The 27862-nt window shown below is 43.1% G+C and overlaps 1 protein-coding gene and 1 long non-coding RNA gene across 4 annotated transcripts; one reads left to right on the forward strand and one right to left on the reverse strand.

Annotated features, from left to right (window-relative positions):
* The first annotated feature begins 255 nt into the window (after positions 1–255).
* On the forward strand, positions 256–22313 carry SSR1 (signal sequence receptor subunit 1). Of its 3 annotated transcripts, none has more exons than XR_004352039.1 (8): positions 256–530; positions 3292–3404; positions 6576–6663; positions 7961–8223; positions 8803–10223; positions 10985–11063; positions 13311–13404; positions 19096–22313. XR_004352039.1 is itself a non-coding variant. In XM_032647333.1 (8 exons), the coding sequence occupies exons 1-8, from the start codon at positions 452–454 to the stop codon at positions 19161–19163; spliced, it is 861 nt and encodes a 286-aa protein (XP_032503224.1). In that variant the 5' UTR covers positions 299–451; the 3' UTR covers positions 19164–22313. The 3 variants fall into 3 exon arrangements, 2 of the variants coding, with proteins under 2 accessions (XP_032503224.1, XP_032503225.1); XM_032647333.1 differs by having other exon boundaries at positions 299–530; positions 10147–10223; XM_032647334.1 differs by having other exon boundaries at positions 349–530; positions 3292–3408; positions 10147–10223.
* LOC116761522 lies at positions 17413–27851 on the reverse strand. Its single transcript, XR_004352040.1, has 2 exons — positions 23079–27851; positions 17413–21724 (listed from the first exon to the last, which is right to left on the reverse strand). It is a non-coding gene; the product is annotated as an uncharacterized LOC116761522 (long non-coding RNA).
* Between the last annotated feature and the right edge of the window lie 11 nt (positions 27852–27862).

The following is a 27862-nucleotide window of genomic DNA, read 5'->3' on the forward strand; positions in this document are numbered from 1 at the left end:
CAGTGCCACACACTGGCAGTTCATGCTCCTTATAAGGCCACAATTTAAAATTACACGAAGACTTTATTGCGCCGGTCACCCGGCGGATCGTCATTCAAATAAAGTAACCACTAACGACGCTAATTAATTGGAAGGGAGGGACGGAGGGCGGGGCGAGCGGCAAACGGCAGGTCACCAGCCCGCGACTGTAACTGAGGCGGACTCTCGCGGGAATCTCAGAGGCCCTAGCAACCGGCCACGTGACTCCCGGGGCCGCCCAGCTTCCCCAGGCTCCGAGCCCAGCAGCCACGTTGGCGGCGTTTGTCTGCCAGGGGAGGGGGCGTGGCGAAGGCCGTGCGTGGTACGTGCCCCACTCCTCCCCGCCCGAAGCCCGGATGAAGAGTAACGCCATTACCGCCGGAGCCGCCGAGACTCGTTGCGGACGGCGACTGGACGCCGGACCGGCCGCGCCATGAAGCCCTTCTGCCGCCTGCTGCTGCTTCTCCTGCTGGTGTTACCCGCCACTCTCTTGCTCCGAGGCCACCCTGGAGGTGAGGCGAGGGGAGTGGGTGGCGGGGCTCGGGCGGGTGGGTGGGAGACGCCGCGACTGCAGGTTTGAAGCTGGAGGCGGCGGCGGCGGCTCCGGCTCCTGGGTCCGGCGTCCGCCTCGCCGGCCTCTCTCCGCGGCCCCCGACCCCCGGCTCGCAGAGCGGCCCCCAGCGCGCCAGAGCCTGCCTGGCCCCCGCCTCCTGCACGCGAACGCTGGACGCTGCCGGCGAGCTTGCTCGGGGGCGGCGGGCGGCTCGCGGCTCGGGCTCGCGCCTGCAGCCGCGGCCTCGGCCGGAGCGAGGAACGAGGGGCGGCGGACAGGCTGTGCCCGAGCGCGCTGCGGCCCTTGGCGCTCCAGCGGCCGCCGCTCCACCCCGTCCCCGCCCCTCGGCGTTGGGCTGACGTGTCTTTAGCGTCCGCGCCAGGAGTTCTCCATTCATTTGCTGAAAGCCTTGTTTTCTGCTAGCCTGAACTCTGAGCCGTGCTGCTGGTCCTCTCCCCGATTATCAGCACATCCCTCTGTGCTCCCAGGTGTGTTGATTTCCCCAGAACTCACCCGCCTGTCTAGCCTTGCTCCCAGGCGGGCTGAAGAATTCCTGGGCATGTCCGGTACTTGAGCCCTCCTTTTGCCCTCCTTTTTTTGTAATTATTTTTCCCGTTTTGTTTTGTGGAAGCATCGCATTGTCCTGAAAAAAATGTAGTCTCCTTCGAACTGTACGTGTTTGTTTGTTTGGTTTTTTTGCGGTACGCGGGCCTCTCACCGCTGTGGCCTCTCCCGTTGCGGAGCACAGGCTCCGGACGCGCAGGCTCAGCGGCCATGGCTCACGGGCCCAGCCGCTCCGCGGCATGTGGGATCTTCCCGGACCGGGGCACGAACCCGTGTCCGCTGCATCGGCAGGCGGACTCTCAACCACTGCGCCACCAGCGAAGCCCGAGCTGTACGTGTTTTATCTAGGTTTATTCCAACAGTTAACCTGGTGTGAGAATAGGTAGGACGTCAGAAATGTGGAAACTTGGCTTCTTACCCTGGTTCTATCGTGAACTTGCATTTTCTCCTCTGTGGAATTCAGTCTGACTAAATGATCGCTCGAGTTCCTTTTATTCTGTAACTTTAAGCAAGCTGTGTGGCAAAATGAACGATAGTGACAGGTATCCACGAGTTCTTTTGCAAAGAAAAGTGAACTGACTGGCTTCTGTTTAACGGATAGAAAACCAAGTGGGAGAATTAACCAAAACCGTTAATTCATTTGCAGGTTTAAATAGGAATGCTTTTCCTTTAGGAGTTGCTTGCTGGTCGATGTTTTCATTTTCTTTAAGAAAATTTGGTAATCGTACTTGTCTAGAATCTAAAGTATATTTTTTCAGGCTTTCTTTTCTTAAGAAACATCAGTATCTAACTGGGTATCTTTGAACACTTTTTGTGCAGAATGGCCTGTCTTTCAAAAGATGTTTTCTCTTAATTTTTCCAATGTAAAAGTGTAAGTTTTTTTTTACGCACAAAATTGTTACTGGTTAGCATTAAAACATTGTTTTATAAATGTAGGGTGAAAGCCATTGTATATATTGAGAAGTCTTGAAATTTAACTGAGTACAACTTTATTATGTCAGTTGTAGGTATTCTTACCGGTTTTACAAAATGATTTGTAAATTATAAATGCACTGTTTAGTCTGTTCAGCCAGCAGCTGAAGCTGATTTTCAGTTCATAAAGTGTGGTTCAGTGTTCTTTAATATTTGGCATAAGTCTTAACGGGCAGTAAGAACTCAAGGAAGTGGGAAAGACTTAAAATGCAGTCCCCTTAGTATATACTGTTTCTCCTGAGTATTACAGCGTGTGCACGTGCTTCCTTTCCCATATTTTTTTTCCCTCTACTTAATTGCCACATCATCATTCTTTCTGAGAAATGTTGGAAGAGTCACTAGAACTTTGAAATTTGTTTTGAGGGTCTTGCCTGAAATAGATTTAATGTGACATGTACTTTTGCCTATAAAATTATGATGTATAGTTTCTTGGCGTTATAGTTATGCTTACTTTCACTATGATGTTAAGTGTAGGGGAAATAAAAAGTATCTTAAAACATGTTTGAAGTTGTATGCAAAAATAAATGCATGCTTTCTCAGCTCTCAAACTTGAAATTACCGATATAGTTTTTACTAAACCAAATGTGTTTTATGAGAGCTAGTTTTCACTATGGATGTCATACAGATATTTGTTCCTTGGAATTACATGCTATCGAGTACTAAGAGTTTTGAGCTGTAGTCAACTCTAGTAACAGGATTTCTTGCCTAGATATTTAGATTGCTCTTTTCCTTTAGACCTGGATTTTTTTGGTTTGTTTTATGTGGTTAATGATAGAGTAAATTCTGGAGTTTCTTACTTTTAAAACAAACTTACTTTCTTTAATATGCTTAACAGAGTTGCTTGACTTTCTTTATTTGGGCTTTAAGGCATCTTTAGTTTTAGCAGTTCATTTTTCCAGTTGCTTTTTAAAATTAAACAGCATTTCTCACTAAAATTAATGTGCAATTGGTAAGATTAGCAGTAAGATAAAATCACATGAGTATTCTTAGACACGTTGTAATTTGGCATCACTCGAGTGAGCTGGGAGATTGAGTTATTCCGAGGGAAAGTTTTCGCTGCCTGTACACCTGAGATTTAGAAACATTGGTAAAGGTTTCCAGGGTAAAGGTTTCCAGGGTAGAGGTTTCCAGGGTAAAGGTTTCCAGGGTAAAGGTTAACTGCTTGTTCTTTATTTTACTGTTAGGCTCATTGGCAGCGGCTCAAGATCTTACAGAAGATGAAGAAACGGTGGAAGATTCTGTAATTGAAGATGAAGATGATGAAGCAGAAGTGGAAGAAGATGAACCCACAGATTTGGTTAGTGCTGTATTTGATTTAATACATATATATAGTGTATCTCTCTATATATGTATTTAGCCCTTATATAGACAAATTTGGTATTAAAATTCTTGCTTTTAGAGGTTTATTACTGGGATCAAAGTGGATTGAATTTGGGAGAATGGGGCCAGTCATTGAGGATGATACGTAAGTATTTTCTGGCGCAAGGAGGGAGACGTGAAACAAAGAACAGTTCAAGGTGATATGAACGTGAGTCTGTGAGGGTAGCATTATAGTAGGACCACTGGACCATTTGTTGTTGGGTTTGGGATACAGACTACTTTGCTTTCTGGTCTTGGGCAACTTATCTTTCTGGGTCAGTTTCCTCTTCTTTTTTTCCTTCACTCAATAAGCAAGTATTTATTGAGTTCCTACTGTGTGCCAGGCACTGTTTTAGATTTCCCCGGTGAACAAGCCAGAGATTCTCTCTGCTCTCATGGAGTTTATGTTCTTGGGACAGTGTGTATGCATTTTGGTGGCAGGGGGTGAGGAGCGGACAATAAACAATATATAAAGTATGTTCTGTGAAGATTCCGCTTAGAAGGAGGGCTTGGAGAAGATCTCTTAGAAGCTAACGCTGAGACTTTTACTATAAAATTATAGTATGACAGTAAGAATATTGGGCTAGAATCAAGATCATTGTGGCATGCTTCTAGCTAATTTTATTTTCTCTCTTAGACTACTGTAATTTATCCTACATAGAATTGGTTTTTAACCACTTTTAAACTCCAAAATCAGTCCTCTGTGAAATCTTAGCAACAATATTGTCTTTGATATCAGAAGGTGAAGGCCATCAAGTGTGGACTCTGTCAGATTTTCTACATTCTACTTCTGAATATATTATTCACTCATTTTTTTCTACATCTCTCCTTTAACAGTGAGTTGTCTTTACTCTCTTCTAAGGCCGGCCCTACCACCACCATCTTCTCCCCATCTGGTCTTGTGAGATCTTGTTTATTATCCTCTTTCTTTCTGTAACTTCAAGCATTGATCCTTCTCGGTGACTTAATTCTGTTAAGCTGCAGATGTGCTTACATCCTCCACTTTGTGTTCCTCCACCTGAAGTTGCTACACGTTTTCTTTTCTTTTTACCAGCACAGTTCTTGTAAGAGGAAATTGTACCACTTTCTCTTCTGCTCATTTCACATTTGTTCTCTAACAGTGCTTGGTCTGGTCCCATGTATCTAGTAAAACTGTTCTCGCTAACTCACCAGTGACCTAACTGCCAAATTCCTGGCCTGGAATTTCCATTCCTCCCCTGTTGGACCTCTTTAGCCTTTCCAGAGTACCCCTTCCTTGAGTCCCCTTGTTGACCTCTGTGGCACCCCCATCGGTTTTCTCTGTTCAGCGGCTGCTGCCTGGTCTCTACTGCCTTCTCTCCCCCTGCTCACTCCCTTAATGTTGATGACACCTGTGGTTTTAACAACCACCACCTTACGTCGATGACTTCCAGATCTCGTTTCTAGCCGCCTACCTTACCGAGCTCCATTCCTCTGTTTCCAGCTCTTTATGGGATAGCACATCTGGATGTTCCATAAGTACCTCAAATTTTATCTGTCCAAAATGGAATTCAGCATTTACCATCCATCTTACTTCCATAAATTAATTCTGTTTTGATAAGGCTCCGGTGCTTCAAGCTTTTACCTTGTTGCTTTCATTTCTTTTTATTACACAACCTGTTAATCAAATCTTAGGGATGTTTTCTCTTGTTTCTCAAGTAGATCCTTTTCTCCTTATTTGACAGCTTATGGTTCCTACCTTCCTGTTTCTGGTCTCTTTTCCTGTTTGTGGGTCTCTTTTCCCAAAAGTAGAAATTCACTAAGTCTTTGTAAATGAAGGTATCATTAAAGATACTTAAAATATAACTTATAATACAACTGAACGAATTGTACAACAGTCACTGAAGAAATGTTTTGAGTGCCTTAAGCATATGAGGTGGGTGTGGAGAATTTTTAAAATGTAAGACAGGCTTTGCTCTTGAGAGGTCTGTATTGGGAGAGAGAGTATTTACATAAATGAAAAGTTAAATGCCAGTAAACAGTGGTGCCCTTAAGCATCTCGATTTATTAAGGGCCTGGACATTTCAAATACAAGAGTATCTGTAATTCTCATTGATGCCTGGAGTAATGCTGCACTGGGGTTTAAAATTTTTAGTTAAAGTTCGTTGACATTTTTAAACAATTTTTTTTTTTTTTTTTGCGGTATGTGGGCATCTCACTGCTGTGGCCTCTCCCGTTGCGGAGCACAGGCTCCGGACGCGCAGGCTCAGCGGCCATGGCTCACGGGCCCAGCCGCTCTGCGGCATGTGGGATCTTCCCGGACCAGGGCACGAACCCGTGTTCCCTGCATCGGCAGGCGGACTCTCAACCACTGCGCCACCAGGGAAGCCCATGGGGCAATTCTTAATTGGAATGGAAAGACCAATAACCAGGCCCCAGCACGGCTCGGCAGAATGTGGATGCGGGACAGAGCCAGCTCTGCCCCGCCCCGTGTTGTCCCTGGCTGCTTTCGTGCTGCCCCCGCAGTTGCATAGTTGCAGCAGGGACCTGTGGTCCCGAAAGCGGAAGACACTTGCTACCTGCGTCCTCAGGCCAGCGCCTCCTTTGGAGTCTCCTTCCCTTTGCCCTTTGTCGGGGAGGGGTGGCATGAAAAGTGTGTATGAGACTTCTTCTTTTCCCGGAAGGTAGTATTCCTGGCATTTAAACTAAGGGGAAAAGTAAGTACTACCCATTTTAACTAGAAACTAAATGTCCCTTTGAAAAATACTGTTTTTAAACTTCTTTCAAACTTTACAGAAAATTTACCAACCCACAGTCTAGAACCTCGCAGTTCAAAGTGTTATCTAAGTACCAGCTTCATGGGCATTTCCTGGCACGGGCATTTCAGATACATACAGAATCTCAGGCTTCACCCTATGCCTGAGTCACAGCTGCAGAATCCCCAGGGGATTAGCATGCACATTACTCTTTGAGATGCACTGCTCTTCAAGTTTTATTTTCACTGATGAGTTACAATGAAATTCGTTCCACCACTAATCCCAACACAGCCTTGGAGAAGCAATGTATATATTGTCCCAAATCTAGTGAAGTCATTATTCTTAAATGATGTTGTTTTTCTTCCATAGTAATCTGCTTTTAACATTTTTCTTAGGCTGAAGATAAAGAGGAAGAAGATGTATCTGGTGAACCTGAAGCTTCACCAAGTGCAGATACAACCATCCTGTTTGTGAAAGGAGAAGGTGAGAGGGGAATGTTGGTTGTAATTCAAATACAGGAATTTTATAAATGGCTAGCTCAGTTTTGGGGGAAGCATTAATAATGATTAAGGTCTTTATTTTACAAGTATAGCGTAGACACATTTTGGGGAAAAACCCACTTACATGTATGAATACCCATATCTGTAAGGTAGCATTTCTGGCATTTAAACTACGGGGAAAAAATAAATACTATCTATTTTAACTAGAAATCAAATGTCCTTTTGAAAGATACTGTTTTTAAACTTTTTTCAAACTGCCACAGTAAAAGAACATTCATATTTTGAGTGTAAACATTAGTGACATATTATATCTTTACAGTTAGGCCTTGATTAGAGCCTGTGCTGCATTAGAAGATTACCTGATGGCTTATATGGATTGAGAACTATGGGGCAGGCACTGTTTTCAATATTCTGCATGTATTATTCACTCCTCGTAGGCGCCCTAAGAGGAGAGTTATTGTTGTTGAACTGAGGTTTAGAGAGGTTACGACGTGAACAGGGTTACTCAGTTAGTAAACAGATTCTGAAGACAGGATTCAGACCCAGATGTGTCCGACCCCAGAACCTGTACTTACTGGATGAAGCAGCTCTGTAGACCACAGGATAATTATCGAAGACTTATTATTTGAGGTTATTCATTCTTTAGGTCTTCTCAAGCTTTCTGTTTTATTCCCACATACATTCTGGCTCTGTGCCTACAGAAAGTATGATTTGGGAGGTTTTTGTTGTTGGTGGTTTTTCCCGTTTATTTTTGTAGCTGCCTCCTTGGGTCACGTTTGTTTGCATTTTGACTAACTGCAAATAAGGATTGCCTGATTGATGTTTTTCTTTGTTATGTTTTAATAGGTATTACAGTTTTCAGGTGAACCTCTGAGACTTTACCTTTCTGTCATTTTCCTCTCCGTTATCTGCACAGGTTGCAGATACTGAGTTGGAGGTGAAGGTGACTTCACCAAGACACGTAGCCCCACTGCAAGATAATCTCACTCCTGAAAGTATACAGCGCCTTCTTAGACATACAACTTGGAAGTGATCTGGTCTGAAATTGAGGTGCTCAGTTCAACTCTTAAGTTGGAATGCTGCCATGGGGACAAGGGTTTCAGCTTACACACGAACTCCCAAGTTGCTCGTTAGTGGGTGGCTGGAGTGCTCTACTGAAAAGGGTTCTGAAACCAAATCCATACATAGCAGGAAAGGATGCCAGAATCCGTTTGTAATGTCTGCTTATTTTGTACCCTGTGAATGTTTTCTAATCTTCCTGTCTCTTTTTTGTTTCTTAGATTTTCCAGCAAATAACATTGTGAAGTTCCTGGTAGGCTTTACAAACAAGGGTACAGAAGATTTTGTCGTTGAATCTCTAGATGCCTCATTCCGTTACCCTCAGGACTACCAGTTTTACATCCAGAATTTCACGGCTCTTCCTCTGAACACTGTGGTGCCGCCCCAGAGACAGGCGACTTTTGAGTACTCCTTCATTCCCGCAGAGCCCATGGGTGGCCGGCCCTTTGGTCTAGTCATCAATCTGAACTACAAAGATTTGAACGTGAGGCTCTCTAAACCTTCTTCTTCTTTTTTTTTTTAAGTTAAGAAGGGATGAGGACAGTTGACATTGTTTAATGAATATTCTTATATTCATTCATTCAGGTGCCTATTTTGTGGTTGAAAATAGGCAGCAGGGAGGCAGAGATAAATTGTACACCTCTGTCTTCAAGTCTATAATCCAGTGGGGCAGATGGTTGTAGACAGACAGCATCACAGCGTAAGTGATACATACTAGAGACAAGTAAGCGCAGGGGTAGGAAAGTGAAAGTGACTCCAGCTGGATCTTAAAAGGAAAAGGAACGGTAAGCCGCACAGTGGAATCTGCTCCTTCTTCAGATGTTAATATATATTAAGTAATTTTTGTACCTCCTTTTGTTGCTTGCATTTTGCCCGTTTTACTGCTTCTGTTGGTAAGTTTTAAGGACTTTCTGTGACTATTTTTATGTCATTTTATACACTCATAGAGAAAATGTAACCAAATTATTTTTAGGATGTTAGTAAGGTTTATGGTTTATGAGAACCAAATAGCCTAATATAAGCTCTGCTGTCTTTCTTAGGATATTTTACTATCTTTCTATAGGATACATATATCCAGTGAATGAATGAGAGAAGCCCACTAGAATTTTACTGCTGGGAGTTGACCTCTAGATGCCAACTATCGCGTCCTCCTTCAGATAGAAAGCACATGTAAACCATTCCCTGTTGAAAAAGTTTTCTGAGAAGGAAATTTCATCCTCTCTTGGAAGCTTATTCAACCTTTTCATCACCCCAGTATCAACATATTTACATCTGAGTTAAATTTCTCATGCTGCAGTTAAGTTTTCCTTTTGTGTCTTTTTTTAAAACTACTTAGTGGAAAGTGGGAAAGAGTTTTCATCTTTTTTTTTTTTTTTTTTTGAGGGGGGGTGGTGCATACTGCACTGCTTGTGGGATCTCAGTTCCCCGACCAGGGGTTGAACCCAGGCCCTTGCAGTGAGGGCGCCGAGTCCTATAACCACTGGACCACCAGGGAAGTCCCCATCCTTATTTTCAGAACAATGTATTAAGCCTCCTCAACTTTATAGTTTAGTAGCTTGAAGGATTGTATATTTCATCAAGTTTTCAAGGAGAATTAAACTTAATCCAACAAGCATATATGTAGCTTCAGTTCCATTTTGAATGTTTGTTTCATCTTGGAATTGTCACTAGAGGAATGCTAATTGAAAGATCTTGGAATAAGACTTAAATCGTCACAGTTCAGCAATAAGCGGTGACAGTTTTGAAAAAGTACTACCTCGATGCTTCACACAAAACACAATACAGCTGTGTGTTGTCCCAGTGATTGTCATGTATTTGAAAACAAGTTGTGCTGAGCTGACAGAATCATTTGGAGACCACCACAGAGAAAGATTTCGATACTGAAAGTCATCAACCCGTTTAATATAAACTGATTTCCAATCCATTGCCAATTTAGAACACGAATTTGACTTTTGTTCAAGTCTAGTTCCTAAAATGATGTTCTCTGGAGCTCCTGTGTGCGTGTTCATGGTCTTCCTTTCTCGTTTGGAGGATTACCTACAACAGAAGCCAGGGCTTCTAGCCGAAGAGTATTCTGTGGGCTCTGTTTCTTTCTGCAAGTTATCCTGTTTTTACTTTACTTCCCTGGTTTCTCACACCTCTCATCCCCGTCAAAGAAAGTGGGGACAACTTTAGCAAAGTTGGAGGCCTTTTTTATTGTTGAGGAGAAAGTAACATCATAACGTTGAGTCCCTGACGTTGAATTGGTGCACTTACGTATGACCCTGTTGAGTCTTACTGATGTTCTAAGTGATGAGAAAGTGGTACGGTATCGGTAGGGTATCTGTAGGGTAACAGTTTTAAGAAATCTTGTAAGCTTTCATTCTTTCAACACATTTCCGATTTTTGTGATTTATTTTTTTAACAGGGCAATGTTTTCCAAGATGCTGTCTTCAATCAAACAGTTACAGTTATTGAGAGAGAAGATGGGCTAGATGGAGAGACGTAAGTGAAAGTCACAGTGTGTAGGTCTTGGTCTCAGAAGGTAGGGCTGGGAGGCTTGCTTCTGTCACTGTAGCTTTTAATGATGGAAGATTAGGTGTAGATTGGGTGGAATCCTGACTACTTAAATTCATACTTTAGATGATTCTTTCAACTATTAATACCAAGTTAGGAAAGATAGTTAAAACTGACAAAAAATTGTTTTAGAAAGTTTGCGTTTTGTTCTTCCCGTCTTTAAATTGTTTTCCACCCCGTCCTCTTAAGTTGGTCATCAGCCTCATCTAAGTTGCATGGCTCCAAAATTACTATTGAAAACATAAACCATAAGATTTTATCTTGAAAAATGTGTCCTTTGCGAATGATGAATCATTTTTCACTATATACTTACATAATTCGCTAAAAGTAACTTTCAAGTAAAATCGTGCAAAGTCTAATATTTGAGGAAGACAGCACCTAATGCAGCTGTTTAACTGAGCTTTGACTATAACAAATTATGAAGTAATTCGTTGTAGGTCATATGCCTTTTTTGGGGGGTGGGGACTGACTGTTGTTAAAGGTAAATTTATAAAACTGTTACCTGGATCTACGTTGAATTTTAAATATTTTGTTCCTTTTCCCCACAAATTATTTGGAAAATCTATATTTTGTTAGAATTATTGTAATTAACTCATACCTCTTAGGAGTTTAAGCACAATTATGGTTTTAATTAGCTGTGGTATTTCTTATGAACTAAAGCCAGGTTATGTTTTCTCCTTTTATATCAGAATCTTTATGTATATGTTCCTTGCTGGTCTTGGGCTTTTGGTGGTGGTTGGCCTTCATCAACTCCTAGAATCTAGAAAGGTAAATATCGATAAACAGCTCTTATAGCCTTACTTCAAAAATGGTTACAGTACTGAGTACAGTCTAGTTATTTGTGGCTTTTTGCTCTCACCGTGGGTTTGTAGATTACAGGTTTGTTGTACCTTTTTTTTTTTTTTTTGCGGTACGCTGGCCTCTCATTGCTGTGGCCTCTCCCGTTGCGGAGCGCAGGCCCAGCGGCCACGGCTCATGGGCCCAGCCGCTCCGTGGCATGTGGGATCTTCCCCCTGGACCTGGGCACGAACCCACGTCCCCTGCATCGGCAGGCAGACTCTCAACCACTGCGCCACCAGGGAAGCCCTGTTGCACCTTTTTAAAATAAAGCCTGAATGAAGTGAGAGTAGCACGGACATATATACGCTACCGAGCGCAGGCTGGTTGGCTGGTGGGGGGCATCAGCATAGCCCAGGGAGATGGGCTCCGTGCTTTGCGGTGACCTGGAGGGTGGGTCCCAGGGGGTCGGGGCTGTGTGGGCACGTGGCTGATCCGCTTTGTTGTGCAGTGGAAACTGGCACGCTATTGTGAAGCGGTTGCACTCCAGCGAAGACCTATTTAAGAAGAAGAACAATAAAAATAAAAGCCTGTTCCCTGGTGGCGCAGTGGTTGAGAGTCCGCCTGCCGATGCAGGGGACGCGGGTGCGTGCTCCGGTTCGGGAAGATCCCACATGCCGCGGAGCAGCTGGGCCCGTGAGCCATGGCCGCTGAGCCTGCGCGTCCGGAGCCTGTGCTCCGCAACGGGAGAGGCCACAACAGTGAGAGGCCCACGTACCGCAAAAAATAAATAAATAAATAAAAGCCTGAAGAGGAGACCTTGGGTGTCTGATTCGGATTTGTTTAGACTCTGCTGCCGTGCAGTTGGTGTCCTTTGTCTGCATTCTCCAGGATGACACTTGCCTTCTCACTGTTACGTAACTCTATAGTCTAGACTTTTTATTTCTAAAACTCAGACATTAAATTTCATTCTTCTGTTTATCATACTCTTTCATGGATATGTATTTTATCTATAAGTAATGCAGCTTTTATGTATTTGCTTTAATACTCTTGACTATAGGGCTGACTTCTGATTAGCAATTAAATGAGTCTTCATTTGAAAAAGAATGAATGAATTTGGCTGTATTTAAGCCAGAATTCTGTTTCCTGTTAGAGTTGTAGAGTGGCAGCATTGAAGCACCTGGTGTAATCATGGTTTCCTGTCTCTGAACTTGGTAGCTAATCCTGCCACTGTATCCTCATGTCCCTCTTCTCCCCTACCCTGCCAAAAAAAAAAACCAACCCCCAAACAAAATAACCCATACTATTCCTCTCAGTATATAACGTGATTTGTGTCAAATACACTGATGTGAACTAGACCCTAAACAATTGCTGGACATTTTGGTTAATCTTTATTTATTAAGCAGTAAGTCAGGCAATCAAATCTATGTAAAATTAGCAGTAAATGTTATTAATAAATCCTTTTTAAAAGAAAAATACTTAGTGCTTGAATGTTAATTTTCATGACTTTTTTACCTTGTTTTCATAATAGTCAGCATTTTTGCTATATGTATTAGGTATAAGCCAGTTTTTCAGTTATCTCTGTGTATTCAGAGTCCAATTTTTGGACTTTAAAATTAATATTCTGTTTCTTATGTAAATAATTAGGTGGGTTTTTTTGTTTTGTTTTGTTTTGTTTTTTTAAAGAATAGGACCAGTGGAATTGAATCACCTTACTTTCTAGCAGTTTGGCTGCAAATACTCAAGGAACAAAGTTGGAGGTTGTTAGCTTAAATGGGATTGTATGTTTCTCTTTTGTTTTATTTATGCCAGCTGTTGAAGTGTATTTAGCTAATAATGCAGGGATCTGCCTGCATGCAACATTTCAGTAATTATCCCAACTTTTGTTTAATGTGGAAATAAGTTTATTCTTTAAGATTTGATTCCCCAAATGAAAATCATTGTAAAAGTAGAAGTTCTTGGTCTACCAATTGTATAATAACATGAAGCTTTATAGCAGAGGAAAAGGCCATTAGAGACTGAAAATAAGTAATTGTGCAGATTTATTCCTTATTCTTTATAATTGGTGTAGACATGATTTTCCCATCTCGTTAAAAAAATATTTGAGGAATATGTTTTAGGACTAAAAGAGAATATGTTTATTAATATATTTAAGTGGGTAGCTTGATGGGCGGTTTTAATATTATAGTAAATAATATAATGGAACTCCTTTACAATAATGTTTTTATGTTCTCTTAGCGCAAGAGACCCATACAGAAGGTAGAGACGGGTACCTCGAGTCAGAGTGATGTTGACATGAGCTGGATTCCTCAGGAAACTTTGAATCAGATCAGTAAGTACGCTTACAGGCTCGCCTGGGAAACTTTTCTCTTAAATGGAAATTAAGTATCTTAGATTTGGCAAAAAATGCTTGGTCAACACTCATCTTTTCATGGCTTGTACGAATCTAATATGATGAGCAATGAATGCATCACATTTTTATTCTGTGCACTATATTTATGCTTTAATTTAGAAATGCTTCCACATCTGCAGTTTGTATACAAATGTGTGAATTCTCCATATTCCTAACCTTTTTCCTGTCTCTCTTCTTTCCTGTTGCTTCAGTGCAGAGTAGGAGAGGTGAGGCAATTCATCTTTTTAATGGTGTTTGTTGTGGTGTTGGGAGCTGTTGTTTGTGAATACTTTACAGTAAGTTTATTGAATAAGGGAACAGTTTTCTATCACCATATTTATTAGAAAAACTGCCACCTACCCACTATTTTTGAAAGAATAACCTACAGTACTGCCTGATTGTTTACCTAACGTATATTTCAGTTTTTATTATATATGCAGTTGGTTAAATATTAATCTTTATAGAAGAATATAGATTTTTTTCTCCAGTTGTAGTTGGACTTTTTAAAAACATTTACCATAAAAGCAGTATGGCTTCATTGCTTTTTTTTAAACAACTTTAAAAAATTTATTTATTTTTGGCTGCGTTGGGTCTTCGTTGCCGCACGTGGGCTTTCTCTAGTTGCGGGGAGCGTGGGCTACTCTTCGTTGCGGTGCTTGGGCTTCTCGTTGCAGTGGCATCTCTTGTTGTGGAGCACGGGCTCTAGGCGCACGGGCTTCAGTAGTTGTGGCACACGGGCTCAGTAGTTGTGCCCCAGGGGCTTACTTGCTCCACGGCATGTGGGATCTTCCTGGACCAGGGCTCAAACCCGTGTCCCCTGCATTGGCAGGTGCATTCTTAACCACTGTGCCACCAGGAGGTCCTGTCCTTTTTTTGGGGCGGTGGGGGGAAGAAAAAAAGTTCAGAGAGAACCTCCTGGCTCCACGAGTCCCATTTTCCATAAATAATTGGTACTTATATGTTAGTCTAAATGTTTTCTATACGTGTGCCAGCTCATATGTCTATTGTGTCTGTGTGTTTGTTTACACAGATGGCATCATGTGACACAGTTCTACAACCCGGGTTCTTGTGCCTTGGATGTCTTTTTTTGATAATTATATATTTATCTTATTCTTTTTAATAACTACATAGTATTCTTTCACAATTCTTTTATAGAAATGTGTCAGGATTAAGCCTATTCTATATTGAAGGATGTTTGTTATTTCGTTTTTTGCTCTTAGGATTAATACTCGAATGAATATTACTAATATATAAAATGACAGGCTGATTTAAAAATTAAGGTGTAATTGACATATAACATTAGTTTTGCACGTACGACATAATGATTTGATATTTGTATAAAATGTGAAATGATTACCATATCGTCTAGCCAACAGCATCCCACACAGTTACGAATTTTATTTTTCTTGCGATGAGAACTCTTAAGATCTGTTCTCTTAGCAACTTGCAGATATACAGTACAGTGTTGTTAACTATAATCACCATGTTGTATATTAAATACTTGTGACTTATAACTAGAAGTTATCAGTTTTGACCCCCTACTCCTATTTTGCCCACTCTCCTACCCGGGATAATTTTTTTTAAATTAATTAATTTATTGTTGGCGGCGTTGGGTCTTCGTTGCTGTGCGTGGGCTTTCTCTAGTTGCGGCGAGCGGGGGCTGCTCTTCGTTGCGGTGTGCGGGCTTCTCGTTGCGGTGGCTTCTCTTGTTGGGGAGCACGGGCTCTAGGCGCACGGGCTTCAGTAGTTGTGGCTCGCAGGCTCTAGAGCACAGGCTCAGTAGTTGTGGCGCATGGGCTTAGCTGCTCCGTGGCATGTGGGATCTTCCTGGAACAGGGCTGGAAACCGTTGTCCCCTGCACTGGCCGGCGGATTCTTAACCACTGCGCACCAGGGAAGCGCCTAGGATAATTTTTTAAAAGCAGAATTGCTGGGCCTAAGATGATGCACATTTTAATTTTTATGGAAAGTGTTCCATTTCCTTCCCGAAAGGTGGTGCCAACTTACATTCTCAGTAACGTATAATATTGCCTGTTTCTCCTCCCCTCTTACTAATCATTCTCACGTGTTAAGTATAATAAAATGTTTTAATCTGCCAGTATGTTACAAAATGGTATCTCATTTTCATTTACAGTTAAGAATGAGGTTTGGCTTCTTTATGCATATTTATTGGCTACTTGTTATTTCTTTTCCTGTGAATTGGCTGTTCATGTTCTTTCCAGGTTTATAAATTGACTTGTCTTTCTATGTTGAAATGCAAGTGCAGTCTGGTAGGTGCTTTAGTAAGAGCATAGGAGGGGCCTTCTCCAGGTAAGAGGGTAGGGAGATCATTCACAGAAGGGGTTGACATTGGCCGATTCTTGAGTTCTGTGAGGGGGAGTCTTTTTTATGTGCTCTGCTACAGCCTTCTGACTTTCCTTCTAGCCAAATGGCAGCCAAATAACAAATTCATGTTTTTTTTTAAAAAATTATGTGATAGTCTCATGGAGGCTGACTAACAAGTGGGAGCTAGTGGACCCAGGGATACCAGCTAGGTGATTTCAGCCAAGCATATGAGGAACCATTAGGGCCTAAGCTAAGGCAGAAGTGAATGGGAATAAAAGGGAAGAGAAAGATATTTCAGAAGTGGAGCTGGTTGGGCTTTCAGTGGCATTTTGGTAGTTGCAGGAAGGGAGGAGTCAGGGTGCTCTGAGTATGGGCAGCTGGATGGAAGATGGTCCCATTAACAACAGCAGGGACTCTAGGAGGAGGAGTGTCTGTGCACAAGGAGAGAGGGGTGTGCGCTGGATGTGCTGGGTGCGAGGAGCCCGTGCAACCCCAGTGAGCGTGTGGAAGCGTGTTCGGAGCACAGGTGGGCCAGGATGCGGAGACGCTGGTGCAGAGCCTAGGCGACAGGTGAGGGTCTCTGCAAGGACAGGCTTCCCACACCAACCGGCATTCCGTGTGGCGGGAAATGGAATTGGGCGGAAGTGATAGACCATGGCCTCTACAGTGCAGCAGGATTGCTTGTGTAGACTGGGAGACTGGTTTCATAGTATCTTTCTCCCTGACCTGTTATTCATGAACTTAAAAGCTGAGAATTATTACACTTACAGAGCAAAATTCCAATCATGTATAACCGTACTTTCATTCAGTAAGTATTACCTGCAGTGTCATAACACTATGCTAGCTTCTGAGTGGTATGTTAAAAAGAAGCTAAGAATACACGTATTACTGTTTTTCAGAGTTTACATTTCTGCTTGAGGAAAGTAAAGCACATATGAGAAATAGTATGTGATTATGTGCTGGAATGAATAATGTGGACAACTTAAAAGTTAGGAAAGGGGGATCATGTTTAGAGTCAAAGGAAGTCTTGTTGAAGGAGAGAATATCACGTGTTCAGGTGGTGAGTCTCGTCCGGAGTGTGAAGGAAGAGGGGTGGTCTGAAACAATTGGAGCCCATTACTAAGAAGTTTTTTCTTGCATGTTTTGCATTTCAGAGTAGGGTGCTTCAGCTTCCCTGAGGTCTTTTGACTGTAAGTGACAGGTTAGCTGATTTTAATAGAAAAATTATAGGATCTTCGCTAAATGTTGTTTCATACGTGTACATAGGGAAACCTTCATCAGAAGCTATAACTGTGAAGTCTTCTGTGTAATGTGACTTTAACTCAGGGATCTGTTAGAAAACTGTGACATGTATCTCATTAAGTAAAAAGAAATCCATCTGAAAGTTATTTATATAATATTTCCCCACAGGTGAGGTAGGAAATTAGATTATGCAGTCTGAGAAAGTGGAAAGGGACCAGTTTAACTTTCTGCTAACATCTTGCCTTTCTCTTTTCTAATATGAAAAAAGTTGCAGTGAGTTACCATTTTACTACAATTTGGTCTTTTTTTAAATGGGCAGGGAGGCATTTTCGGATCCGCCCCATTTATTCAATATGAGACATCATGTTTAAGGTTTTCTGGGTTTTTTTTTAAGTTTTTTAGGGGTTTGGTTTCCTTTGATGACTGAGAGCACCATTATACACATTTCGTTGTTCTTTGCTGAAATGAAATGCCACTTTCTAGGCTGTTGAGGCATTTGGAGCCATTTTCCCCAAAGCTGGATGACTCCAGGCTGCTCTCTTGTCTGTCTCGTTTGTCTGCTGCTTAACTCTGATGAGCTAGACATGTGGGAGGGGAAGGTTTTAGACTCACTGTTAAGGTAAGTTGGATCGGCTGTCTTCCTGATGGAGTGAAATTCATGTGTGTTGGACGAACAGGCTTTGCAGGTTCTCCGAGGCTCTTTTTTGTGTATTCCTGTATTTAAAACCCTGCTGCAGGGGGTTGACATTGTTGGGAGTCAGTAATGACCATTTCACATCCATAGTAACAGCTGTGTCCACACAGGTGGCTGTTAGATTGTGAAGCATTTTTTGGAAAAAAAAAAATTATTCAGCTGCTGCTTATATTTAAAAATTATTCAGGAGTAGAAGACGCAGTAATTCGTAGGCGAACCTTTCTGAAAATTTGATGAAAGTTGTAGGCTTTCTTTGTCAGAACAGTGCTTCTTCGCTCAGCTTTAGGCACTGGAGCCCCCAAAACACATCATTACCAACCTACTTAATAAAGCGCTGAGGCCGGCTCTCACATGATATTTCAGTCATTAATTCTTAAGCAGTTTTTTAAAAAGAATTTTTAGCTTCTAAATATTCTTGGTAAACATTTACTGTATATTTTTTTAAGCTGGAAAAATAATTGTAATGTGTAACTTATTCCGTAAGGAACTTACATTCCTAATAGGTTAGGTGCTCCTAGAAAATATGAAAAAGACAATGGTCAGAGAGAAGACAGTCTTTCACTTTTTAAAGAAACTTCTAGATGACTCCTTACTGGATAGAAGTGGAAGAAACTCACCACCAGTTTATTTTTTGCTTCATAGACCACACTAAGACTCTAACATAAGAGGAAAAAGTAAAAAGATACTGCTTACGTGTGTAGGATGCTTTTGATATTGATGTACTGTATAATTTCTTTTAACCTGTTCATTTCAGGTAAATTTATGAAATTACCAAAAGTTATGCAAACTACATGGCGCTGCCTTTATAAATATTAAGTCTTTAATTTAATTTGTAACCAATATAAAATTTTTATGCTGTTTGTAAAGAGTTTACTTATGCATGTGTCATGTATAAACATGCTGAGCTGTAGAATTCAGGAAGATGTTGTATGGTAGCTTCAACATCACAGTGATCAGATTAGATCTTTTCCCCCCAATTGCAAAAAGATTTAATTGACATATAATGAATGACACATGAGTTCCAGGTATACAACATAACAATAGATAACTTGTACACATTGGAAAGTGGTCACCACGGTAAGTCATCATCTGTCACCATACAGAGTTACCAAAAGTATTTTTGTGTGTGTGATGAGAACTTTTAAGATTTACTTAGCAGCTTACAAGTATGTAGAGTTTCATTTTGAGTTACCTCTTGAAGGATTATTTTAAAGGTTAGTTAAAAAACCTACGCTAGGTAAGAGGCATTTATTATTAGATGGTCTTCTTGCATGTGCGTCGTTTTCTTAACGGTAAAGTTGAAGGAAAATGCTTTTGAATTGAACACATACATGACAGCCAGGCAAGTCAGAACTTTCTCTTTTCTTCCAGATAAAGCTTCACCCAGAAGGCTGCCCCGGAAACGGGCACAGAAGAGATCGGTGGGATCTGATGAGTAAATGTTCTTTGTGCAACAATTCGGTCTTTACTCAACCCGCCCTAATGTTTTACGGCCTGATGGGAATTAGTGCAGAGAAGCCATATCACCATAGAAGGCAACCTCCTACTTATGTGTGGACTGAGCAATCAGAGTCTGTGGCGGTAACATTGCTGAAAATGCACTGCATTTATTTTTCTAAAGTAACAAATTTGGTTTTTTTAAAACCATTAAAATCTGTGTGAGCGTGTGTGTATGTATGTGAGCAGTTGGTCTCCCCAGAATCATTGTTGAGCTATCTGAAGCGTGCCTTTAGAACACTAAATACAGTGCTCTTGTCTCTTCCTTTTGGACATTTTCTGGCATTTTCCCCCAAAACTCAGCATTTGCCCGGTATGACTGTAGACGTCCTGCCTTGGACTGTTTTTAAAGAAAACAATGTTTCTTCTTTAGAATAGCGCAAATCCCGCTTGATGGCACAAATTTGCATGTTGTTGCTGTTCTACAACTAGTATTCTAAAGGCACGAGCCGGCCTAGCTGCTTCTTGGCAGTAGAACTGTTTTGGTATTTTGCTGCTGTTTGTTTACTATAATGCGCACCTTCCGAAACCTTCCCAAATAAGTTCAAGGAATTTGGGGAGCTCTAGCACCAAAATTGTGAAACATGAAAATTCTGGTTTTGATATATAAAACCAACTTCACCCTCTTTTTTTATAAGAAAAAAGGTACATACGTGGAAACTGAGTTGTCCACTGTTCTATTTCTGACCCAAGAGATAAAGCTCTGGGATTTTTAGACCACTCTGTTTTTTTAAGAGAGCATTTTTCTCTCCTTAATAGAAGCATCTTGCTTTAGAAGTGTTGCCTTGGTCTACAGACTAAGCGAAATTCCAACTAATCCTAAACCTGTTAAAGAGTTGGATGACTTTTAATGGTTAACCAGTTGTTAACCGATTGTTTTTTTATCTAATCTTTGGGGTATTTTGGTTGTTGATTTTTTTTCAAGTTAATCTGAAGAACTCCAAAATTTTAAGCACTTAAGATATCAGAACCAAAATTAATTGGGCGTCATAAAATCCCTCTTAGTTGCCCTTGCCCTAGGTAGTAAATTAAGTTTGGCGTTACTGTCAGGCTGGATAAGCAGCAGAGTAAAACAGTACGCACACACCCAAGGCTTTTCCCTCTGTCTTCAAGTCATATTCTCCCACATACATTCTGTAAGGGAATGGTAAATGAAATTTTAGTAGCTGTGTAATTCCTGATTGTCTTCATTATAATGAACTGATCCCTCTTTGCTATAATCCCCACCTGCACCCACGCCCACACAAAAAACAATGAAGCAACACAAGTGAAAAACCTTTCCAAGTTGCTTAAGTCCTCATCTGAGCCAAAGACAATGACAATAAAAACAAGTTACTGTAGGGCTTCCCTGGTGGCGCAGTGGTTGAGAGTCCGCCTGCCGATGCAGGGGACACGGGTTCGTGCCCCGGTCCGGGAGGATCCCACATGCCGCGGAGCGGCTGGGCCCGTGAGCCATCATGGCCGCTGAGCCTGCACGTCCGGAGCCTGCGCTCCGCAGCGGGAGAGGCCACAACAGTGAGAGGCCCGCATACTGCAAAAAAAAAAAAAAAAAAAAGTCACTGTAAAGCTGTTGACCGCTTTGCAAGTAGGGCTAAGGTGTCAAATTAACTATATTGGCAATGCTGAGCTAAAGAAGCTTTCTATACCTGTAATATAAAGTGTTTTGAGTTTTTAATTGGGCTGTATGATCAGTAGTTTATTTTGGAAAGCTCTGTGAGCTCTAAGAAACTGCATGGTTTTTATTTGATGTAATATAGGAGACCCTCCACCTTCTCAAGGAATATTGATATATTTCAAAACATTTTTGTGAATGTCCAAATTTGTGAAATTACTAGGACATAATGAAGTAAGGTGTAATCAAAAATTTTAAATGACCTCTACAGAGCATTTTATTGAATTCCTGGTGATACTTAGGCAATGGGAAAGCCACGCTGAGTTACAAGTGCCAGGCCTTCTGACTCCTGAGTAATCTGCCTTATATGTGCTAGACCTTCCATATCTGAGGTTCAAATTAGCGCACGGAAATTATGTCATGTTTTATTTTTTAGCATAGATTGGGAACACTTAAATTCTTGAGTCCTCAGATGCCAGGGGTCTCTGTAGTGTCAGTGTTTAACAGAAACTAACTCCATAATGAATGGAATTCAATTCCACACATGGTTTGTTCAAGCACACTTACTTAATAAGTAGCCTGTTTTTTAAATGTCTTTTTTAAATGTAAATATTTGAAGTTTTTATTTGTTTTGATATATTAATTTGCTACACCAACTATGGTTTCAGAATTCATCTTCTGAACAACTTGGTTCCAGAGTCTGTAAAATGAACTGAGAATCTTGTGTATTAAACCTGTCACTGGGACGTGTGAGAATAATGTGTTCATAAAGCATGGACCTCACCTTGGTCGTGCAGCTGCATCATTCATTCCATGGTCTTACGCAGTAAGTGACTTGTAAGACTGTTCCTGCCCCCCTGAAGAGGGAAATGGTACCTCCAAAGTAGAAGCCTGAGGAAAACAGAAATCAGAAGGAAAGGATCATTGACTTGACTCTAGTGAAGTTTTTCATTTTAAATAAACTTCAGAAAAATGGTGACTTTGATAGGAGGAAAAGGCAAATTTAGATCTTAAAAAAAAAAAAAATTTAAAAAGCCACTGCCCTGAAGGTGTATTTGCAGTCCATGAGCCTGGAAGTGTGTTTTGGCTCTGTGGGGAAGAAGCAGACGGTGGTGATGTGATGTTCAGGCCTCTCCTTAATGACTGGTGCTATTTTGGAGGTACAGGAGTACACAAATGTAACAGTATGTGAGGCCCTTATACAGCATTCATCTTTTGTGGTACAATGATATCCATACCCTTGGGATGAAGGAAAATTTATTTGGCTAGAGCATTTAAATAACGTAATTTGTTTTTTAACCAATGAGCTTGGCAGTACACATCATTTCTGCAAGATTTTGATAAATTACACCGTTGCATTTGAAGACATTTCCAGATACACTTGAAGTAATTTACCACAGTTTTGGATGGCATCGTTTATAAGCTGTAAAATGAATAAATTTGCTCTAATTTTATTAAATAAAATCTTACTTTTTTTTGACTAACTAGTATCTCCAGCTTAGTGAAGAGCAACCTGACACATAAACAAGACCCTGGTTATTCAAGTGAATGGAATGTAGGTTCTGTTGTCAGGCTGATCTGTATTTGTTAGATCATCATCCTTAGAAGAGAAAAGGAGGGAAGAACAAAACTTGGGGACTGAACATCTAAATAATTTCTTCAGGACTCTTACTCCTTTTTCATGTCCACAAAAGGCTGGACTTAAATAGTAGTTAATTACATAACCTGAAGTTTTAGAGTTTTTTTTCTTTGAGATTTTGGAATCATAAAGGAATATGATCAGGGTTTGGGTACCATTTAGCTGCTTTTTTATTTTTTTTTAAGGCAGCAGGAAAGGAACTCATTTATTAAACATCAGCCATGTACTGTGTTCCATTGGGCCTTTCCATTTATCATCTCATAAACCTTCACAACAACCCACTGAAAGAAGGTGATACTGTTTATTTTATACACGTGGGAAAACCCCGAAACCTCTGAGTTTAAGAAGCTTGTGCGAGGTTTCGTACTAACTGGATTCAGACCCGTCTTACTCTGGATCTTACACATTCTCTTCCCTGCACCAGGTTTAAGATGGAGACTTTATGAAACCAGGCATTCGGGCAGCTTAAACAAACACTTGGTTTTCTAGAATCCAGCAACTAGCAAGTTCAAATACCGCATGGTTATTCCAAAATCATGGTTAAAAACATTTTCTTAAAGGTGGCTTTTCTAGTTTGATTGAATTTTCAAGGACTGAAAGACTCACCTTCGTGTTAGAGGTGAGAGTGATGAGCTCCCTGTTCTTGGGCTACACACACACAGGGGGATGGAGCTGGGAAGCGGGTTAGGCATCTGTCGAGTCTTCCTGTTCAGACAGCGGTTTCCCTCAGTAGGGCAGAGTGGAGCATTGAAAAGGAAACCTAGCATCACCTGGAGAACACAGGAAGGACAGCCCTTATTTAAAGTTCAGAAATCACAGCAAGAGATGATTTGGCTGGGCCCTTCTTGATCCCCTGCTGCCCCTCACGTAGGTTTCTGTTACGGTACCTGTGAACGATTGATCACCTCATCCCGTCTCGTTGGCCTGTCTGCTGGGCCGTGATCTTTGTCTTGCTGGCCTTTTGTCCCCGGCTTCTAGCTCACAGCCCTCACGTGGAAACCTAACACAAGGGTTTGAAGAAGACAAGAAAACGTGGGCCAGTGTTTACTGGCCGTCTTCCAGAGGACTGGACTCCTGATAACCCAGTATCTACTGTTGGCAGTTCTGTGAGGTTGAACAGAGACAGCTGGGGTCGTGTGTGGTGTGCCGGCCTGGGGATCAGGACGGAGTCGGCCCTGGTCAGGAACCAGTGGTGACGGTGAGAAGGCAGCTCATCTCTGGCGTCTCGGTGTGTTTTTTACATTGAGAAATACTTGGAAGTCCCAGTTTGATTCGTACCTTTGCCTAATACAACGTTAAGTGGTTTTTCTCCTTAAATCTAGTTTACTTGGCAAAAAGAAATAGGACACGAATGGACTCGTGTCGGTCTGCTTGGGTTCAAATCCCAGCTCCCTCTTCTGAGTTGGAGGCACTGGGCTTCAGCCTGGGGTGCCTGACCCCTGGGGTTACCAGGTGCCGAGGACACGGCCTGGCACGTGGGTGAGTGCTGCCACGAACGCCGTGTTGCGGGAACAGCCTGTGAAGCGCGCAAGGCAGGTGCGGGTGGTGCCTTCTGGGCTTCGTTGTGGAGTGATGGTTAAACTCGACCGAATGGAAAAGTGAAACAGTATTCGTTTTTAATGGAAGAGTAAACGCCTTAAGATGGACATGTAAGGGGGCCAGCTCTAATAATGGGTCTACTAATGAACCAGCGTTACGGGGCTGCCCGGGGCGTTAGAACCTGCACACGCGCTTCCCGAACACTTGGGGAGGCTGCACACGTTCCAGTGATGCCATCGCCCGCCGTTCAAACATTTATGAAACGCCTGTCAGAATTTCTTACAGCCTCAGACTGAGCCACCCAAAGATAATCGGTCTGGACGTTTTTTCAGAAACCCAGTGGTCCGAGCATCCATCTGAATCACATTTGTCAAAATAGGTGCCTGCTCAGGCTCTAAAAGCACATTAGGAAGGAGTGTGAGAACGTGCTAGTGGGGAGCGGATGCGCGTCAGGTCGCCACGCTTCCTCTTCCGCACGCCTGCACGCCTTCTCGTTCATCCGCCCAGCCCGCCGGCTCCAGTCCGGACCCTGCAGATGGGCTGCACCGTGGGGGACGCACAGGGTACCTTACCGGGTTCCGGTCGCGCCGCGTAGAAATCTTTGCTTGGTAGTTCCTCTCTGAGGTAGGTCATTTCGGTGTAAGTCAGGGTACCTGTCAAGCGTACGGGACCGCCCGGCCGCCGGCTCGGGCCTCCCGAGTACGCGCCGCCATTGCCCGCGGGGCAGGGTCCTCGGCGCCCCGGAGAGCGGGCGGCAGGCGGCAGGCCTGCGGCCCCTGGGGCGCCGGGCACTTCAGTGTCAGAGTTGCAGTACTTTCCGGTCTTGCGTGACTTTCTCATCCTGTTCACGACCGAGTGACCGTCTCACAGTTAAAGCACCGCTACGTTTTTAAAATGTGCCCCTGCGAGGGGTGGCCTCTGTCCCCACGGAGTGGAAGCTTGACCCGGGGCAGCTGAGGCTGCCGTCCTGAAGCTGCAGGGTGCACGGTGGCGCGAGGGTGGCTCCAGTGGGGGACCCGCCTTCGTCGCATTCCTCCCAGACAGCACACCTGGTGGCGCCTGAAGACTCTCCTTCCAGGGACCAGCGGCGAGAGGCCGTGGCCGCCCCGCCGTGTCTGTGCCTCGAGGGCTTTCCCGCGCCCGCTGCCCGGGGCGCCTCTGTTCCTGGCACCAAGTCCCGTCTGCAGCTCCTCGGGAGACTCCCGGCCTGGCCTCCGTCCCCTCGTCCCGGCTTCTGTCCTCCCGTGCCCCTGGGTGGAGACCTTCCCGTCCAGAGCCCGGCGTGTCCTCTTGCCCCTCTGGCTGTTCCGGTTCCGGTCCTCCTGGGCTTCGGGCTTCCCCTTCACTGGGCCTTCAGTCTTGTGCTTTTCAACCCAGCTTCTGCCCCAAAGGCCTCTCCTGGGATCCCAGCTCCCTCCTCGCCAGCCTGTGCGTGTCCGCTCCCCGGGCCTTGAGCTGTGCGTCTAGCCCCTGGACGCCGGCCCTTGGATCCCCCCTGCCCTTTTAACTGCCCGTGATTCACTTTCACTTAAATGTTTTACTGTAACCCCAAACCGACAAGGCACAGATACGTTTATTTCCTCCATGAATCTCTCAGTCTGACTTCTTGTCCTTCTTCAGTAACATGACTCCTGTTTATCCAACATTAAATCTTCAAGAGGCCCACCAGGTACAGTGATTTGCCCTTTAAGTATTTAATACATTCTTACTAATTCACCTCTGCTATGAATTAAATTAGATTTCAGTTCTCTCCATTTCAAAATCTTAACACCTTAAGAACTGTAAAGAAGTCCGAATCTATTCAGTATAGGCAAAAATACCGCTGGTTCAAAAGCCTCCCTTCGTTTTACATTTCCTACTGCGCTGCAAGAGGTCTTGGGTCTTTGCTATTTTAATTCTAGCGGGCAGCGTATTTTAGTCAGGCTGTTTATGACAAAACGTTCTTCTGCAGTGTGGGCTTTATCTGGTGACTGTGAGAAAGTTATCTGGCCACCTTTAGGACTGACTAGTTAATGAAACATTTGAGAAAAGTTCCTGCTCAGTGAGTTATCTGGAAATCAGTTTTTCCAGTTTGGTAAACCCAAGAACACCCTTTTTTCTTGGTTATTTCCACTGGTCCAACCTACTGCCTAAACTCGTCTTCAAACGCATCTTTTTTTAAAAAAAATTATTTTTGGCTGCGTTGGGTCTTCGTTGCTGTGCGTGGGCTTTCTTTTTAGTTGTGGCGAGCGGGGGCTACTCTTCATTGCCGTGTGCGGGCCTCTCACTGCGGTGGCCTCTCTCGTCTTGGAGCACCGGCTCTAGGTGCGCGGGCTCTAGAGCGCAGGCTCAGTAGCTGTGGCGCACGGGCTTAGCTGCTCCACGGCACGTGGGATCTTCCTGAACCAGGGCTCAAACCCGTGTCCCCTGCATTGGCAGGCGGATTCCTAACCACTGCGCCACCAGAGAAGCCCCTAAAGGCATCTCTTTATTTGCATATCCCTAATTAAGGCTGATCTTGAAAGGATTTGCGTTCAATACAAAATGATTTGTAAAGCGCCCAGTGCGTTTTACTGCTACGTCTTCGTCTTTGCGAAGCACAAAGTGCATCTAAAATATTAAGCGAAGAAAGGAAGCTACGATCTTGATCTTCATTTCCCTCTGGAATTTGTAAAAAGCTTTACATATTTTCAACATACAAAATTTAGACATTTCAAGTAACAAGTTTTGTCTTAGAATGAAGAAGATTTAAGATGAGCTTTACATGTGCTGTTTGGCTGTGAGCTCTTTAGACTTTTCAAATGATGGTCATAAGACACCCCCCCCCCCCCAGACACACACACACACACACACACACGTGTGCGCATATTAAGTTTCGGTTCCCAGTAATTAGAGACTGCATACTCTGACCGTTTAAACGTTTTTAAGTAGGCAGAGATGCCCTCTCATCAGTATATCACTGAGTCAGTACCGAACATTTCCTTCTTTTCATGATTTTGTTGTAAGTGGTAGAGCTGAATTAACGTGTTCTTCATAGAAACAGGAACTTTGGATTAGAAGCTGTGCACACTCTGGCGACTTGGTCTTTGTAACTATGTAATATTTTTAGTCTTTGCTGAAAGGAAATGAATCAAGAAATATTAGGGCAGTGAGAACCAGCATTTTAATTGCTTCTCTACAATGTGCTTGAGACACTCAGTGTTCAGTAAACTTCAGGCTAGTCCAGAGTCTGAAAGGAAATACACACAATGCCAGAGCAGCTTTTGTGGTAGAGTGGTGGACTTTTTTTTCCTTTTCAAAGTGTTTGTAATGTGCTTATATTTTAGAATGGAAGAAATAAATACAAGTGTTAAATTTATTTGAGCCTCCTACGATGAGTATAATAATCGCGACGGCTGTGGGCAGCTGGGCTGTAGCCCAGAAAGAAAGTGAGCCCGTTCGAAAACTTAAGATGTTTCTGTCGCTTTACGTACTCAGAGAAAATCAAGACAGATTGGTAGAAAATCCTCAAAAGATGTTTCCTTGGACGGCACCCAGGTTTGCTTCTCATCTGTCACGCCTTCACATTAATAAAGCACCTGCATCTCCATCTGGGCCTGTGCCAGCCTGTGCTCGGCGCTGCCGGCCCTCCCAGCCCTGGTGCCCACACGGCCCCACCCCCCACCGTGGCAGTGACTCCCTCTGCCCAGACGCCCCCCTGCATCGGCGCTCCCCGCAGCCTTCCGTCGTCAAGGGCGCCTGCCTCCCGACGCCTCGCACCACCCTGGGCGTCGGCCTCGTCCCTCCCCGCTCCCTGGCCCTCTGCTGCCCGTCACCCCCTTTTCGAAGCTTAAGCTTCGTGACAGCAAGAATTTCCAGTTACTGGGTCCCCG

This window comes from Phocoena sinus, chromosome 11 (assembly GCF_008692025.1).
Source record: "Phocoena sinus isolate mPhoSin1 chromosome 11, mPhoSin1.pri, whole genome shotgun sequence".
NCBI classification, from domain to species: domain Eukaryota; kingdom Metazoa; phylum Chordata; class Mammalia; order Artiodactyla; family Phocoenidae; genus Phocoena; species Phocoena sinus.